Here is a 17,115-nt window from a genome sequence, read left to right as displayed (position 1 = left end):
TTCTCAAATCGTCTGGTTGGGTAAACTTCAGACTTTGAACTTGACCATAAGATGGCTGTTCCTTATCTATTAAAATAGATCATATTGTACCTACCTTACTGATTTGATGCTTATTTCTGTGGCCAACTAATGAATTTGAAGGGTTTCGCACAACAAAACACAACACAACAAAAACCTGGCAACTAAACTCTGCACACACTGGATGGTAATGTTATTTTTTTTTTTTCAATTTTAATCACGGGTGCTAGATGGGCTTCTTCTTTCTTTGCCTCTAGAGTTTCCTGCCCAACCCTGTTACTGCTTTTCCTTTCATCTGAAATCTCCTTTTGTGTTTCTCTCTAGCCCACAGACATTTTATCTGTCTTGATGCAGTTCAAGCTTTCCCCTTTATGAACCCTGGCATTCCTTTAGTAGATGTCTTTTCTTTTTAGTAGATGTCTTGTCTTTTTCCAGTTGCATTTATCGTGGCTCATAGTAATTGTACCACACTAGGATATATTCTTTGTGTTCTCTTGTTTCTTCAACTGCCTTTTACATTCTCACATTTTTCTAAGAATGGAGCATACAGGCATCGTTTTGTATTTTGTTTTGTGTTTTTTAGAAAAATAATTTTGGGTTATTTATCTTGAATAGTATGTACTTGAGAAGACTGATTATGCTACTAAATGCTGTAATTTTAACAAGCTTATAAAATATATAACAAAGAGTACATACATCTGTATGTAAAATGTATATTATATAAATTTATCATTTACTTTTTGGAGGGTCTTTAATATTATTTATTACAATATGCAGTCTTACATAAAATTCAGGGCACTGTATATATACATTTCAGTAAAAAAAAATATATATATATATATATATATATATGTACAAAATATGATAAAATATTTTAAAGATAAAATTAGGAATAAAAGAGAAGTAGAATATAAAACAGAGGCTCCTTGAATTCCTCAGGTACCTGGAATTCGTGTCTGGCCATGTTTTCTTGTATCTTGTCTTGCTTCAGGACTCCAACCAACTCTTGAAAAAAGGGGTTGTCCTCTCTGCACCAAACAGCAGATTTAGAGCAGTTTAGTTTAAGATCTTGTTTGGCTTTGTTTGCTGTAGAAACGGAAAACATTTCATACCATGGGGTAGAGAAAATGTCCCAGGGAGCTGGACAGAGAAGGCCATTTGTTTCATTTGCTCCTGTGAGTCACACAGCTTGGCTTTCTCTCTGAAAAGGAAGAAAAATGTAAATATCTCAGACATCCTTGACATCAAGGTGGCTACTCAGTTTAGAAGTGCAGGAGAATATATAGTAAACAGTTCATGATCAGATAATGTTTCTTGTTTTTTATGCACTTCCTCTACGTTCTATGATTGTATTTTCCCCCTTTCTACTGATATATAATGATGTCATTAACTGAGGTTATTATCATGTATGTATTAGTTTTTCATGTTGCCAAATCAGGAAGGGTTTTTAATTATCACATTTGGTCTTAATTTTGATCTTAAATTTAGAAAGGCCTTCCTCAATGAGCAAATAGTCACCCAGTTTTTCTCTTCTGTCTTTAATAATTTTAGTAAATATTGGTATTTAATCCACATACAATACACATACACACACGCAGATTGTCAGTATATAGTAAGTCAAGCTCTTATGTTTTCAGATGGCCTGCCAGTTGTTCCCAGAAGAGGCCTTTCCTTGAGGATCAGTGATACACACAGGCTCTTGGGATTTTTAACTCCTGCATGTCTCAGTTTTCACACTTACAAGTTAGGAAGTTGACTATTAGTCAAACTGAAGTCTGTACCGGCTAAGTCACTTGTCCAAAGTCTAGTGTCTCACCTTATCTGGAGCACAACTCATTTGTATATACTCTCCCATGTGCCATTTTGGTAACTGACATCGGTCTTTACCCTGACCTTAGAGCAATCTAAGATTAGATGAAGTTAGTGAGTAGTATATAAAGGCCTTTTTAAATTTTTTGCTAGCAGACTTTATTTTAAAGCTGTTGATGAAATATATCACTTTATATAGAATGCTTTTAATAACATGTTGAAGTATAAATGTGCTAGAAGAACAAATAGTAATGATGTTTGTGGAAGAACATTATAAAACAAGGTCAACTCGGAAGAAATACAGTGTGGGTATACCTTGTTTCTAAGTGCTACCAGGTTTAAAAACAGTTAGCAATAGAGAGGGAACTTGAAAACAAAGAAATCACTGGTTTGTCTAGAGAAACTTGTGAAACATTCTTGGTAGTCTGTTCTTGAACTATGGTAATGCACCTGCCTGGTTTCTAATGACATTGTTATATTTGCTATTTAAGATTTCCAGTCATCTCTTAAGGCTCTTCCAGCCTCAATTTCTATTTCTCCTAGCCCAGGAATCTGCATACAAGATAAATTAGAGATGATTAAAAAACGCTTAGAAAAACATTCCTTGAATTCTGTGCAATCGCTTGTTCCCACATACATTTAATTCCAATTTCATTGGAGTTTTTAAAATGCAGATTCTTTGTTACTTCATAAAGTTAGTGCTTTTGGATCCATCTGCATGGAATATTCATAGGATATTGCTTCACTCTTTTTACTTCCTAGGCAAGGATAGTGCTTATGTTTTATTAAGCTATTTCCTTCAAATATCTAATTAGTTTGATACTGAAATCTAAAATTAGAGTAGTAACTAGAGAGAGCCCAGGGAAGAAGGTCAGTCATGTAGATGTGAATTGGTTTCTTTTTATTTCAAAGATGTTGTGCAAATTATTTAGTTACAAGGTTTCTGTTTATTCTGCCCCAGCTGAGCATGGGGCCTTGCCATTATTCATTGAATTCTCCTGTATGAAAACATAATTTGAAATTTATGGCTCAAAGGCATCAATGAACACTTTTTCTTTTGCTGGTATAATGGCTGAATTTAGATAAAGAAGAATGCAATGATTTATCAGATAATTGTGGAGTGTCTAAGTAGCCACAAGCTTCAGACTTGGGAGCAGTGTCAGAGGGAGGTCCCAGCGTCAGGCCCAGGAGCAAGGATTGATCACCGGTTAAAATGACAGCAGCAGTTTCCAACAGTAGCTTCCAAAAGCTATCTCAAAAAAAGTTCCTCTGGGACAGAGCATCTGTGTCTCAGCCAGCATCCACTGCCATTTCTCAGTTGGAGATACCCTGCTACCACATCAACCACTGGACCCTCAGCACCATTTACACCTCCAATGGGAGGATCATTCACCAGAGCTGTAGCCCCATCTGCACCTCAAGGAGTGACCACCTGAACCTTGGGCCCACTTCCACCAGGAGGAGCGTTCACAGGAGGCTCTGTTCTGCGTGTGCCTGAAGGAGCAGTCAATGGAGTCACAGTCCCCAACTATACCAATTGGAGAAAGAGAGATCCCCTGACCAACAAGTTCCACCTATACTGAACAGAGGAAGAGATGTGTAGAGAGAAGTTGGACATGAAATTCCATGTCTACTTGCAGAGCTACCAGCAACTGTTAGGTGCTGGGAGGAAAAAGTTAAGTTTTCTCTAGGAGAGTAGCCCTGGTATGTGGACCAGTAGAAGACCACACACCCCAGAATATCTGGGCTGTACAAATTGTTCTTCATGGGTTCAAAAAAGAGAGAAGAAAAGGACATAAGGGTGTGTGGGGAAGGGTGTGGATCTAGAAAAAGTTGAGGGAGGAAGGGTGAATATAACCAGAACACACTCTATGAAATTCTCAAAGAACTAATACAAATTTTAAAAATTAAAATGGGACTGGGGAGACGACGTAGTTGGTAAAGTGCTTGCTGTGTTAGCACAGGGACCTGAGATTGATTCCTAGAGCCCATGTTAAAAATAATACACAAAGATATGCAAAGGTGTCCTAAATAAATAAAGTTAGTCCTAGATTTGGCTGTATCCAAGAGGAGTGTTGGTTGAATATCATACATTTCACCCGAGACTCCTTTTCATTGCTTTACTGTTGTGTGTTCCCTGGTATCTTTGATTGTCAAAGTGGCAATGAGTACAACAATCAGAATATGCAACACACTATTATATACTAATAGACTTTTACTGGAATATTTGTAAACTGCTGTAGTTTGATTGTACTTGCATGTTTGGTGACATTTTATAGTATGTAATAAAACTAGGGAGTTCTGATCTTGTAATATGGATGTGATCTGTCTTTTTTCTTTACAATCCTGTGATCCTACTGCAAAGCTCGACTTAGAAATCTTGACTTCATTAGAAATAAGGAGTCTATAAATAACAGATAGCATCAGTGACAGTATCCATCTCAACGCTCACTGAACATACTTATTCCGAGCATGCACGCTGGAAGTTCACTGATAATTTTCATCAGATTTTGACTTAGTAGACTGTAACTGTCTTAGTTACTCTCCTTTGGCTGTGATGAGACACCATGACCAAGGGAATTTATAAGGAAACTATTTAATTGGAGACTTGCTCACAGTTTCAGAAGATTAGTTTGTGAACATCATTGTAGGAAACATGGCCTCAGGCAGGCAGGGATGGCACTGGAGCAGCCGCTGAAGCTCACTTCTGGTCTACAAATTGCAGGCAGAAGGAGGGAGGAAGGGAAGAAAGGAGGAAGGGAGGGAAGAAGGAGGAAGGGAGAGAGGGAAGGAGAGAGAGAGAGAGGAGCAGTGGACCAGTGTGGATGCAAAGCCTGCCCCCATTAACACACCTCCTTCTTTAAGGCCACACCTCCCAATCTTTCCCAAGCAGTTCTACCAACTGGGGACCAAACCTTCAAATACAAATGCCTACCCACTGTAACCCCCACAGTAACTAAAATCGTCCTACCTTCCAGCACAAGCCTGTTCAGTAGATCCCTTGTATGTGCATAAAAGGGAGGAATTTTCATGTTTACAGCTTGGAAAGTAATAAAATGAAACTCTCATCCAAAAACTATGTCATGGATAAGCTTTTAACTCACGCTTGTCTTTTCAATTTCATGTAGCGTAAACAAAACAGGACTTTCAAACACTGGTTATTATGTGCTAAAGGAATAGATAAAATTATGGCATAAAACTGAGCTGAAGAATGAATGGTTAACTCTTGCTGCTACAGATGTCCAGGAACTTATCTAGTTTCTGTATTATGAGGATTCGCAACAAGACAGTTTTCTCCCAAATAGTATCTGGACAATTAATTCTCGGTTAAAAGGAGTAAGAGAAATAAATACATGAGAGATTGGAGATGGATTGGTATGGGCTGGCAGAGGAGGTATGCTGAATAAAATAAAAGAGAGAGGCCAAAGTTCTTTCTTAAAAAAGTTCTCAGTTTAGTATTTATTGTCTCTTAAGTAAAATAAATGTTGGTTTTTAAAGTTTCCATAAGTTCTAGTAAGCTTTTCATAGTTAAACATTTAATGGTGTCTTTGATTTTTTTTTTATTGTGACCCCTGTCTTTGCTAGGTACCTTATAATCATGTTGGAAGTTTTATGATTTTTTTGGTATTCATATTATCCGAAGTAAATTTTCTCGAATATTTGGGAACTGCTCTAAAGAAAATATGTTGCTTTTATGTAAGATAGCAGTTACTAAATTTGAGAATAGGAATGTATGATCAACCTCTGCCTTACTGTGAGAATAGGCCTTATAGTTGATTATTTTGCATGGTTCTGTGCATTGACTGCCCAGATAGGATTTATGTGTCAGTGCTCATTTGGGTCTTGGCTCCAAGATGACCTCCCAAAAAATGAAAACAAGAAGAAACAATAGTCATGCCAAAAAGGGCCATGGCCATGTGCCCCAATGCACTGCATGAACTGTGCCCAGTGTGTGCCCAAGGACAAGGCCATTAAGAAGTTCATCATTCAGAACTTGGTAGAGGCCGCTGCTGTCAAGGACATACCCAAAGCAAGTGTCTCCAATGCTTATGTGCTTCCTAACTTCTGTGTCAAGCTGTGTTACTGTGTAAGCTGTGCCATTCAGAGCAAGGTAGTCAGGAATTGATCTTGTGAAGCCCAGAAGGACGGAACACCCCACCATCATTTAGACCTGCTGGTGCTGCACCACAACCCCCACTAAAGCCCATGTTAAGAGTTAGCTTCCTCAGGACAGAAGAAAAAACACCTTGGAAAAATAAAATGGAAGTTAGAAAGATAAAAGAAGGAAAGAGAGGAAGAAAAGAGAGAAAGAGAAATAAAGGAAGGAAGGGAGGGAGGGAGGGAGGGAGGGAGGAAGGAAGGAAGGAAGGAAGGAAGGAAGGAAGGAAGGAAGGAAGGAAGGAAAGAAGGAAGGAAGAAAATCAATGCCAGTGTTGCCTGGGAATTCATTTGCTGCTGTTAGTTAGGGACCTGATTCATCTCCTCCTGCATGTTTCTGGTTGCTGCTTGGGCTTCCTGACATCATAGTGATATTACTCAAAAAAGGAACCTCTCTCTCTCTCTCTCTCTCTCTCTCTATATATATATATATATATATATATATATATATATATATATACACAAATATGAAACTTTCAGTCACAGATGATACAGAGGATCACGTCTTACATATTATGCAAGAGGCAGATCAGCTATGGGAGGTTGGGAGAGATAATCTAACCCTCATTGAGACAGGAGTGGCAATGGAAACAGCCATTTGTAATCAATAACTTCCTTTGGCCACAGCATATTTATATTTTCACTATGTAGGAGGTACTAAACTCTTCCTTCCATTGCAGCATCAGGAGAAAGTTCAAGGTTCAGGTTCTCAGCATCCCAATCAGTCACAGTGTCTGAAAGGCTTCTAAGGGTAACTTTGGTACAAACATTGGACTTAAAAGTAAGTTATTTAATCCATATAAACCCAAGATGAAGATAGATAAGGACAAGATGACTGCAAAAGACAACCCTGTCCAAATGGGTGCAAATAGGACCTATCAAGGAGCCACTACTGCATAAAAATTGTGCAGACAAACACACATATGAAGGCAAAATCCTTATACAAATAAATCTAAAAAATAAAAACGATTAAAACAACAACTATTCTAGAGAAAGATTTGTAAACACAAGCTAATGACTAGGCAGTGGTTTGATTGAAATCAAGATCATCAATGCCATGTGAAGTCACTTAAAGGCTGGCTTACTCTCATAACAAATTTGTAACATCTTCATTTTAACATGGACAAATTATTTCACCAAGATAACATAATTTATCCAAGGTTATAGAGATAGTAAATGGCAGAGGGCAGATGGAAAGTCTAATACTTGTTCTCCCCTCCCCAACTTTTGTGTTATACATGCTACTTCTGATTCATTAGACTTTCCCAGTCAACAAAGCATCACCACTCTTTTGACAGAAAATATTTGTTATTGTAGTTTAGTTCTTTGAGACAAGGTTTTGCTTTGTAGCTCAGGCTGGTCTCAAACTTGCAGCAACCCTCCTTGGACGTCTTGGATAGTTGGATTACAGATGTGTGTCTCCATGCTGTGTTATGACTGAAAGCACTTACACGGTTATGGTTTTACTATTCTAGGGTTATTATAACATGCAAATGAAAAGAGAAGTAGCACTCAGAACACATTCCTAATTTTAAGACTTGCTTTTATCTCTGAAAGTTCACTAAAGGAGCATCCATACACAAAGTATTAAGTAGGCTGTCGGCATAGAGTGGACTTATCTTTTACGTTTCTGGGAGGAAAACATCTTCTCTATGCAATGAGACCCTGTCATTTCCTTGGTTTACAGTGATCCAAGTGGATTCTTGTTTTACAATAAATAAACAGCAATGTCCTGAAGAAAAAGACAAGATAATTTTGATTATTTCTATTTCACGAGATTTTATGAAAATGTATTTAATCCCTGTTGATGGCAATATGTACTATTTTTCATTTCAGTAGAAGACACAATGACATTTTTACTGGAAGGATTCACAGCCCAGTCATTAAATAACAGTACTTAGCATATTTCATAAAACTACAAGCAAACAAAATAGAGTCGCATGCACTGTTTCTGGTGTGAATTACATGGGGCCTTTCCTGGCAGTGGATGTGGACTAGTACTTGATTGGAAAGGCTACATAACTCCCGAGCTGAGGGCTTCTCTTTGCTCTGATTACTCATGCTGTGATTCACACTGTCCTATTGCCTAGATGTTACAGTTCACTTGAAAATATTCCCTTGAATTTCCTTGAATATTCCCTTGAATTTATTGTTGTTGCTTTATGGGTATGGGAATTTGCCTATGTGCTGCCACTGGCCACATCAGGGTACTTTACAGAGCCGGTCCACGCAGAAACACAGCACCACTGAGATGAAGGGTACTTTGTTTGCTAAAATTTATTATTCCCTTGAAATTCAAAAACCTAGAAGACTTCAAAGTTGTTTTTAAGGAATTAAGATCATTGCTACTACTGCTACCACTATGTTCTTCTGAAGACTATTGGGAAGACTGCCATGATGTTCTCCTAAAGCCCAACTTCAATTTCCTTCATTGTTAGGTTGCAGGACTTCCTCCCTCTTCCCAGAATTTACTAGTTCAGATCCCAACAGCTGGAACCTGGCTGGCTCTGCTAATAAACATTGCATCTGTGTGTTAGTGTTCCCCCCCCACACACTAAAGGGAAGATGTACCATATAATGCCAAAGCCAAGGGAGAGCTCTATGCAGAATTCTGGCCAGAACCTATCCTGTTTGGGACACAAGCTGAGTTAACCTAGTGTGGTGTGGATGCTGTTGCAACTCTCTGTTTTGTTTGAGGTTGGTCTGCAGTACACGGATTACTGTTTTGTCAGAAGCACTTGGAAATGTGTGAAATATTCAACATACCTAAAAAAAAAAAGCTGTTGGTTTTCCATGCAACAGTTATTCTCTCTCCCCTGCCCTTTGTCCCTTAATCGTGTTCAACTCTGAGTGCTCCTCATGTTCCATTGAAGAAGAATCTAGATGATTTAGTGATTAATGTCTGTGTCAAAGGATTGGTTTAGGTGTGGCCCATAATGTAATTCTGGAAAAAGACATTTGAGAAGATTAAAGCTAAGAGTTTTGTAAAAACATTTGCTTCTCTTTTAAAGAAGTGTAGCCCGTCAGGCTAGTCCTTCCTCCCTCCTGACTCCTCCCCTCCTTCCTTCTGCTAAATCTTGAGATGTATTGTCTTCATGAGGGTCTTAGAAATGGCAGCAGCTACATTAGGGCCATTAGAGAATCCAATTAAGAGAACAGCCCAACATTACACTGATTGATGGCAGAGCAGAAATTTAAAAAACTCTCTTGGGGGCTGGAGAGATGGCTCATTGGTTAAGAGTACTGGCTGCTTTTCCTGGGTTCAATTCTAAACACCCACATGGTGGCTCACAACAGTTTGTAACTCTAGCTGCAGGGGCTCTGATGCCTCTTTCTGACCTCTGCAGGCACCAGGCACACATGTGGTACACAGACATACACTTAGGCACATAGGCAAATTCCCATACCCATAAAGCGACAACAATAAATTTTAGCAAACAAAGTACCCTTCATCTCAGTGGTGCTGCGTTTCTGCGTGAACCGGCTCTGTAAGTACCCTGATGTGGCCAGTGGCAGCCTGTAGTATGCTATAGAGTAAGCTGTCTCAAAGGTAGAACAGATGAACAAATTAACCTTTAAACTGAAGATAAATCATGTTAGGCACAGAGTGAGAGTTCAGAGACATAGCTTAGCATACTTAGAACAGGGAGTAAGCTGGGCAGAGGAACCACAGCAGCTCATTCTGAGCCATGCAGTGTTGCGTATGGTATTTCTCTCACTGATGCATTTGCCTTCCCTACCACAGGTCCCCTACAAGGTCCAGAACTGACCTAAAAAGAAAAAGTCTACTATTCCTAGTTGTCTATGCAACAGTAATTCTTTCAGTTACCGGGCAAGTCGATAGACAGATGCCATCCTGTGAATTTCTGCCTACGTATAATACAATTTGCCGATTGCCTACTCATCCATACTTAAAATGTCTCAATAGTTTGCCTATGCATATATATTTTAAGGCTCAAGTTTCTTCATCTAACAAAACTGAATGTTCATTGAAAATTGAATTATAATTGCCCTGGAATTTCCAATAAGAAGATGATAAACGTCTTGATAGTTTAACTCACTTTTTAGTTGTTTTCTTTTATTTATTTTTTAATCTGTAACATATAATCTAGCACATCCTAGCTGGCCCTCGAATACTGTAAATAGGAAAATGTATTTCAGGGAATGGGCAGATGGCTCTGTGGATAAGAGCACTTGCTCTGCCAGCTTGAGGACCTGTGTTTGAACCCCAAGCAACACCCACATAAAAAGCCAGGCATGGCTTTGTATTCCTTTAGGGGCCAGAGAAAAGTGGATCCCCAGAGCTCACCAGCCAGCAACATCAGACAAAATGATAAGCTTTATGGTCTCTCTCTCTCTCTCTCTCTCTCTCTCTCTCTCTCTCTCTCTCTCTCTCTCTCTCTCCCTCCTTCCTCCATTTCCCTCCCTCTCTCTGTCACACACACATAAACCTGAGACGGGGAGGGAAATATGAGTATGTATTTTCAAAGGCAAATGTCACATGGATTTTAGTTTCCTGAGTGGAAGTGAAATGGATTCTGCAGCACTGTAGCTATGTAGCACTTGCTTACACATTTAGTTTACATTTAAAACAACTGTAGGCTCGATGCTCATCATGATGGGCCATGAGCTCAGAAGTTTACAATTGGGACAACTTGGGCTTGATGACTCATAAAACACTTTTAGAAGATTTTTTTTTTTTAAAATGCCTCAATGTGTATAAATAGAGTAGCATTAAAAATTTATAGCCTCATGTATTCCTTTTAGTTATTCATGACAATTTTATTTATATTTTAGTTCTTTAAAAAATTTAAAGACTTTTTGGGCCTGGGAAGATGGCTCAGTGGGAAGAGTGTTGACTGTACAGGTACTCCAGGTACAAGGTTGCCTGTAACCCCAACTCCAGGATAAAGAGATAGGCAGTTTTAGGTATGCCTAAAAGATATACCCACCAGTGCAATAGTAGCACAAACATTAGGAAGATAACCAACCATTGTAAAAAATTGGATTTAAGGCCAGTTCAGTGAGATGGAATCCATACCTGACACTGTTAATGAGGCCAAGAACCTAAGTCTAGATATGCCATGGACTTGTCTAGTAAACCTATTACTATTATTCTGCTAAAGGTGCATAGTGATGACTCCTAATGATACATTGCTAAACCCATAGTCCAGTGCATTGCTTAACCCTCATCAGAGAAGCTTCTTGCAGTAGATGATAATTAACACGATACTCATAACTGGACAATATGCACAGTGAGAGGCTTTGGAGCATCCAGCCCTAAATGGGATGTCTTTATCACTCCCTTCCTCTCAAAGCTCAGGGGTCAGAGAGAAGTGAAAAGGTTGTAAGAGCCAGAAATAATGGATGACCTAGCAGTGTTCTCCAGACACAACAGGACTGATGCACATATGAACTCACAGAGACTGCCATAGCATGCACAAGACCTATACAAGTTCTAGCCAAACCAGATCCCAGTACTGAGAGTGGGATATAGAGTCCTCCTTCTAACCAAGAAGCTGTAAGTAGTTGATAGCTGCTGGGAGAGGAAAACAAACAAACAAACAAACAAACAAGAAAACCGAGTTTGTTGCCGGTGAGATTGATGACTGTTTTCTCCTTCTGTAGCATGTGCAAATACCTTCCAGCACTGAATGCTAGTCAGAAGGGATGAAACTTCTAGTAAAGTCCAAGCTCCATTTATTCATGCTCAATGGCATGTATATGTGCTGTCTTCAGCAATAGGTTGTGGAGGCAAACAATAGCATTGCCAATAGTTTGTGATATTTTTTAGTGGTGCTTATGGACTTCTTTGACAACTACTGAAAAAGTTGTAGCTCACTCCTGGTATTGGGGATTTTATGTGGTGGCATGTGATGTCTGTTTGGGTCATTCTCTCCCCCATTATATGTAATCCCTTCTAAATTCATTTTATACAGACATTTTAGGAAGCTTCTTTAGTGGTAGGTTTCCTTGTGCAAGATGATGCAGCAGTTGAGACCACTGGCTGCTCTTGTAAAGGACCTGGATTGAATTCCCAGCACCCACATCGTGGGTCGCAACCATCTCTAACTCCAGTTCCATGGTATCTTACATTCTCTCCTAGCTCCGTGTACTGCATGCGAGTGATACAGAGACATGCATGTTGGTAAAACACCACTACATGTTATCTAAAGTAAATAAATGAATATCTAGTTGGATGAACATCCAATCATAGAAGAAGAAGGTTATTTAGAAGCCTTTAAGAAAGAATAACTTCAAAATGTTGATAATGTTTTATTTTCCATTTCTTTGCTTTTATGAGTATGCAGGTGTGCACGTGTGTGTGTGTGTGTGTGTGTGTGTGTGTGTGTGTGTGTGTAGATGTGGTGCTTGGGTGTTTGTGCGCATGTGGCGGTCAGAGGACAACTTGGGGGAGATTGTCTCTGTCCACTGTGTGAGTCCCAGGGACTGAAGTTAGGTTGCCAGGCTTGGCAGCAAGTGTCTTTACCTGCTGGGGCATCTTCACAGCCCCTTTCCATTCCTCTGTGTGATAGAAACTATAATTTGTAAGAAAAAATAACATACACGATACATATGGTAAGATATGGGTAGCAAATTAACTTTCTGATAGAAAGCTGGAGTTAAAATAACAAACAAACAAGACTAAAGTATCTTTAAAAAAAAATAATGGTGTTGCTATAGTTTCCTCGCCCCAGTGCTGGATGGGGGAATCGGCTCTGCTCTGCCATGAGATAACAGGTGGTAGAGGTAGCTCAGTTTTGTCTATCTCCTTGTAGAACACTAGCTGTCTAGCATCTTCCCTCCCTCCCACCCATCCTTCCTCCCTCTCTCCTTTTCTCCCTCCGTCCCTCCCTCCCTTCTTCCTTCCTTTCTCTCTATAAAGTGTTGATTTTGTTTAAAAAATCTGAATCAAAGAATTGTTAAAGTAGGTATGTGTGAACTTGACGCACGTTTTCAAATGTGATGCATATTCAAAGCCATCTCCCCCCCCCCCAAGCCCTGGGGATCAAACCCAGGGCCTGGAGTATGCTTGGCAACCCCTGTTCTGTTCCTGAGTTGTCTTCAGCTGCAGCATCCTCTTTAATTGCCATTTCTTTTCTGTTGTTGTAGTGAGTTGCTGTCCTCTGGTTATGTAGAGAGACACATTGAACATGGAGGCAAGGCTGTGGAAAGCAAAGTAAGTGAACATTTCCTTTCTTTGTGGGGAATCTTTTTAAATGCTGAGTTTGCAACCCAGGACTTAGCGCTTGCTGGACATGCATTCTGCCAACGGAGCTGGACTCCTTAAATGGAAACTGTACCTGGTTTACAGAATGCCCAGAAGTCAGTCTCTTAAAGGTCTCTGCTCACTTGTCAGAGCTTCTGTTTTTGAAAGTCAAGTGTAGTGCTTTTGATTTGGGGTGTGAATATGAATGTGAGAAGAGGAATACTAGTATTCCTCTTCTCACATTCATATTCACACCCCAAATCAAGATGTGATTGCTGCTTTGGTAAATCTTTAAAATTATAATTTTAATTTAAAAATACTTTAAAATGTAATACTAAGAGGTATACATAAAACCATGCATGGACCGATGACTTCCATCCAGTTCAAGCTGCTTAGTCAGTGGCTTTGCACACCCAAGCCCCGCCTGCTCCCTCCTGCAGAGAGCCTTGTAAAGACCATCCTCACTGTGAGGCCGACCGTCAGCGCTGTGATTTATAGTTTTATCACTAAAGCCATGACTCTTTAGTTTGGTTTTGTCTGTTTGTGGTTTAAATTGTCTCAAAATTTATTTGATCTTTTTGTCCTCAGTTTACTTGTTGAAGAAATGAGATTGTTTATCTTATGCAGTTTCTCATAGTCTAGATTTTAGAGTTGATTATAATTTTATATTTAGAGCAAGTAAAATCCACCCAAGTGATAAAATACACCTAAGTGATTAACAGATTATCACTTAGGGCCTTTAGAGCATTTTAGGTTTCATTGAATGCAGTTTTATCTTTCACAACCTGATTTCAAAGTACTTTCTTTTATATCTGTTTTTATACCTTTCCCCTCCAAGGTTATAAAAAGTCTTTATATACAAAAGAGATAAATATTTTTATTTCAATGAGTCAAAATTTTTTATCTTTAACTTTTATGTATTTTGATTCATTTTAAAAAAGCTAAGTTCCAGGAGCTAGGGAGATGGCTCAGGAGCTAGGGAGAGGGCACAATCAGCAAAATGTATACCCTGCACTTGTGAGGGGCTGGGTTCTGGCTCCAGTGTTGTGCCAGGTTCTCAGGGCCCAGAGACTAACCCAAGGAGTCGACACTCTGATGCAAAAGCAAAAGGTTTCTTTTTATTTCAAGCTGGCCAGCTAGGATCTCACTGCATGGCGGGCAAATGAGATTCTACTCAGCCAAAAAGAGAAGCTTTTAAAGGGGCAGATCATAAGGTTGAAGGCGACAAATTACAGAATTTCCATGGTTACTTAAGGTCATACAGAGTTAGTAACTATAGAATTTAAGGGAGATACATTTGACTGAGATAAGACAGGGCATGGGCTTGCAGGGTTACAGAGTCACAGGGTCTGTCAGTTATCCCCCAGGCTGGGGATCTTTATGACCAGCAATTAGCAAGGGAATGTTAACAGGAGTGGTGAACAGTTACCTCTCCTTCTCTGAGTTCAGGGGATCAGGCACCAGTCATGGCACTCCTGATTTAAGGAGTTAAACTTTCCTTTATCATTAGACGTTCCCTTTCAGGGCCTAAGTTTTTAAACTTTTATTAATTTGAATTTTTGGTCCCTCACCAGCAGCTGTGTGAGAAGCCAGGCAGGAGCTACCCACTCAGGTGGGGAGTGCAGAGATGAGAAGAAGGATTCCTGGGGTTGGTTGGCCAGCTAAGTTTATCCAAATTGTTCAGCTCGATATTCATAGTGACAACAGATTCCAAATCATACAGTTTGCTGTTTTTAAGTTAAAGTTGTTGTCATCATTGTTTCTGTTGTTTGTTTGTTTGTTTGTTTTGAGGGGGTGGTCTTAGAACTGAACTGAATCTGGTTGTATTCTGGGCAACTGAAATTTCCTGTTACATAGGCACAGTATTCAACACTAATAATGGTCCAACTAACATTTACCATTGATGATTTGGTTGTACACACACTTATATGTGGTCTACCCTCAAAGTGGTCTGTTATCATCAATATGGCTTCTTTCCTGCTTTAGAAAGAGCGGACACAGCTGCCATGTGAGCCTAGATGCACTAACAAGCAATCTAGAGATCATCTACTGGACAGATTATTGCATAAAATAGGAGAACCATGAAAAGTTGAGGTGGATTTTATTAGTCCTTTTTTTGTGCATATGGAATTGGTTTTGGAGGGTTCTAGTTAACAATACTAATGCATTATTGCCTTTAATCCATAAATAAAGTGGTAATTTTCTCAAAGACCCTGTAGGTCTCAGCTTGGGTTAAACTAACTTTGTTTAATTTTTCTGGATTGTCAGTCGCCTTAGGGCAATGCTGGTGACTCATCTACCTCATTTTCCCTTGGAGCAAGTTTTCAAATACCAAGTGAGGAATGGAAAATCCTTTTCATGTACCAGAAACTTTTACCAGTGGGTGAGGGGACAGATTTCTTCAGGGTCAAAAAGCCAAGTAAGCATTGCTGTGGAGATGAGATTTATCTACCACTAATGAAAGATCATGGCCATTCATTAGCATCATTAGTTATGATAGTATTTTTGTTAAATTGTTTTATTTCTGATGATAATAACCAAAACAATGGCCAATGAGTATCTATTTTAATAGCTCAGGTTATTTCCAAATATAATGATTCCGACTCACCTTTGTGTTAGCGTTCTCAACAGTAAGGTTAGATGTGTAGAGAGAGTATTAATTTTAGGCTGGCAATTAATGGGTTACTACTCGCTGACTTGGGCACATTTGATTTTCCCCAGAAATCATTGCTTCAGAGTCTTAATTGGGTTCTCAGTGGCAGGGGGAAGATGGATAAGAATACAAAGGAGTTCGGGCCAAGGTTAGAGTCTGGAGTGGATAAAAAGATTGAAGATAGTGCTGTGTGATGGGGAGCAGGTGTCCGAAGAGAAAGTACTTAATGGCAAGAGAGGTCATAGTGACACTGGAGGAGCCTTTTGTGCTGATGAAATGTAATTTCATTAAAAATATTTTAAGGCAAACTCAAATGGCCCTTCTTTCTGGAAACAGATAGGAAGTTGACACAGAAGCAAAGAGAAAGCCAGGGTTTTCCTATATCCATCCTTCCTTTCCAAGAGTGTGAGTGCTATGAAAGTTTTCTTGAGAGAGTGTGTGTGTGTGTGCGCATGCGTGTGTGCATGTTTGGCGGTCAGAAGACTTGTAGGAAGGAGTCAGTTCTCTCACTTCACTTTCTGGGGTCCTGGGGATCCCAGAACTCAGGTCTTAGCATCAAATGCCTTTATCTGTGGAGCCATCTTGCTGTCCCACCATGAGCTATTTCCTTCAGGCACACATGCCACTAAATTCCTTTTGCATTCATTTTCCTAAATCAGATTTCCAGCTCATTTCTTCCTTCCTTAAATAGAGATTTTTTTCTTCCTTAAAATCCTACCCTAATCTTTTCATTTTTGTTAACAAATATGTCAGTAACAGGAAAAAAAAAAGATACTATAAGGACAGTTGTAAGATATCTTTCAGAAAAAAATTAAATGTGATGATTTAAGGGCAACAGATATTTTCCTAACTTTTATTCCACAGGAACTTTAAGCAGCACCAAGAGAAACTGCCTGTGATCTCCATGGAACTCAAGGTTTCTTCTGTCTCCTTCTCTAAGATCCCTTCCCAGGAAACACAATTTCCAACCTTCAAGTAATTGAAGTGTGCTTTCCAGTGTGCTGAAAGCATAGTGTTTTTGACATACATCTTGAGGTGTTTTATTTGAAAAACAACAACAACAACAACAAAAAACAAACAAAATACCAAAACCAAACAACCTTCACAAATAATTCTATAGTGTGATACAATGTTGTAGACTTCTTTCTCAGGTCAAGCACAATCAGTTTTCATTAGTGACAGAATGTGGTTGACGTAAGATGTCAGTGTTAGTGACTGCATTCTATTATTTCTATTTTTTTTTAATGACAGGACCTTTAGTTCATGT

The 17,115-nt window shown here is 39.2% G+C and overlaps 1 protein-coding gene and 1 pseudogene across 13 annotated transcripts in view; both read left to right on the top strand.

The window, feature by feature from the left end:
- Adam22 (ADAM metallopeptidase domain 22) overlaps window positions 1–17,115 on the top strand; it is a 206,724-nt gene that overhangs the window by 76,957 nt on the left and 112,652 nt on the right. For all 13 annotated transcript variants that reach the window (XM_027391556.2, XM_027391555.2, XM_027391553.2 and 10 more), the window contains one exon: window positions 13,099–13,165. In XM_027391556.2, the coding sequence (XP_027247357.1) occupies window positions 13,099–13,165 (67 nt within the window). The remainder of the gene's footprint in view (window positions 1–13,098; window positions 13,166–17,115) is intronic.
- LOC113832813 lies at window positions 5,499–9,508 on the top strand (annotated as a pseudogene).

The sequence above is a fragment of the Cricetulus griseus genome (genome assembly GCF_003668045.3).
Source record: "Cricetulus griseus strain 17A/GY chromosome 1 unlocalized genomic scaffold, alternate assembly CriGri-PICRH-1.0 chr1_0, whole genome shotgun sequence".
NCBI classification, from domain to species: Eukaryota; Metazoa; Chordata; class Mammalia; order Rodentia; family Cricetidae; genus Cricetulus; species Cricetulus griseus.
This window is presented reverse-complemented; position numbering and strand designations above follow the sequence as displayed.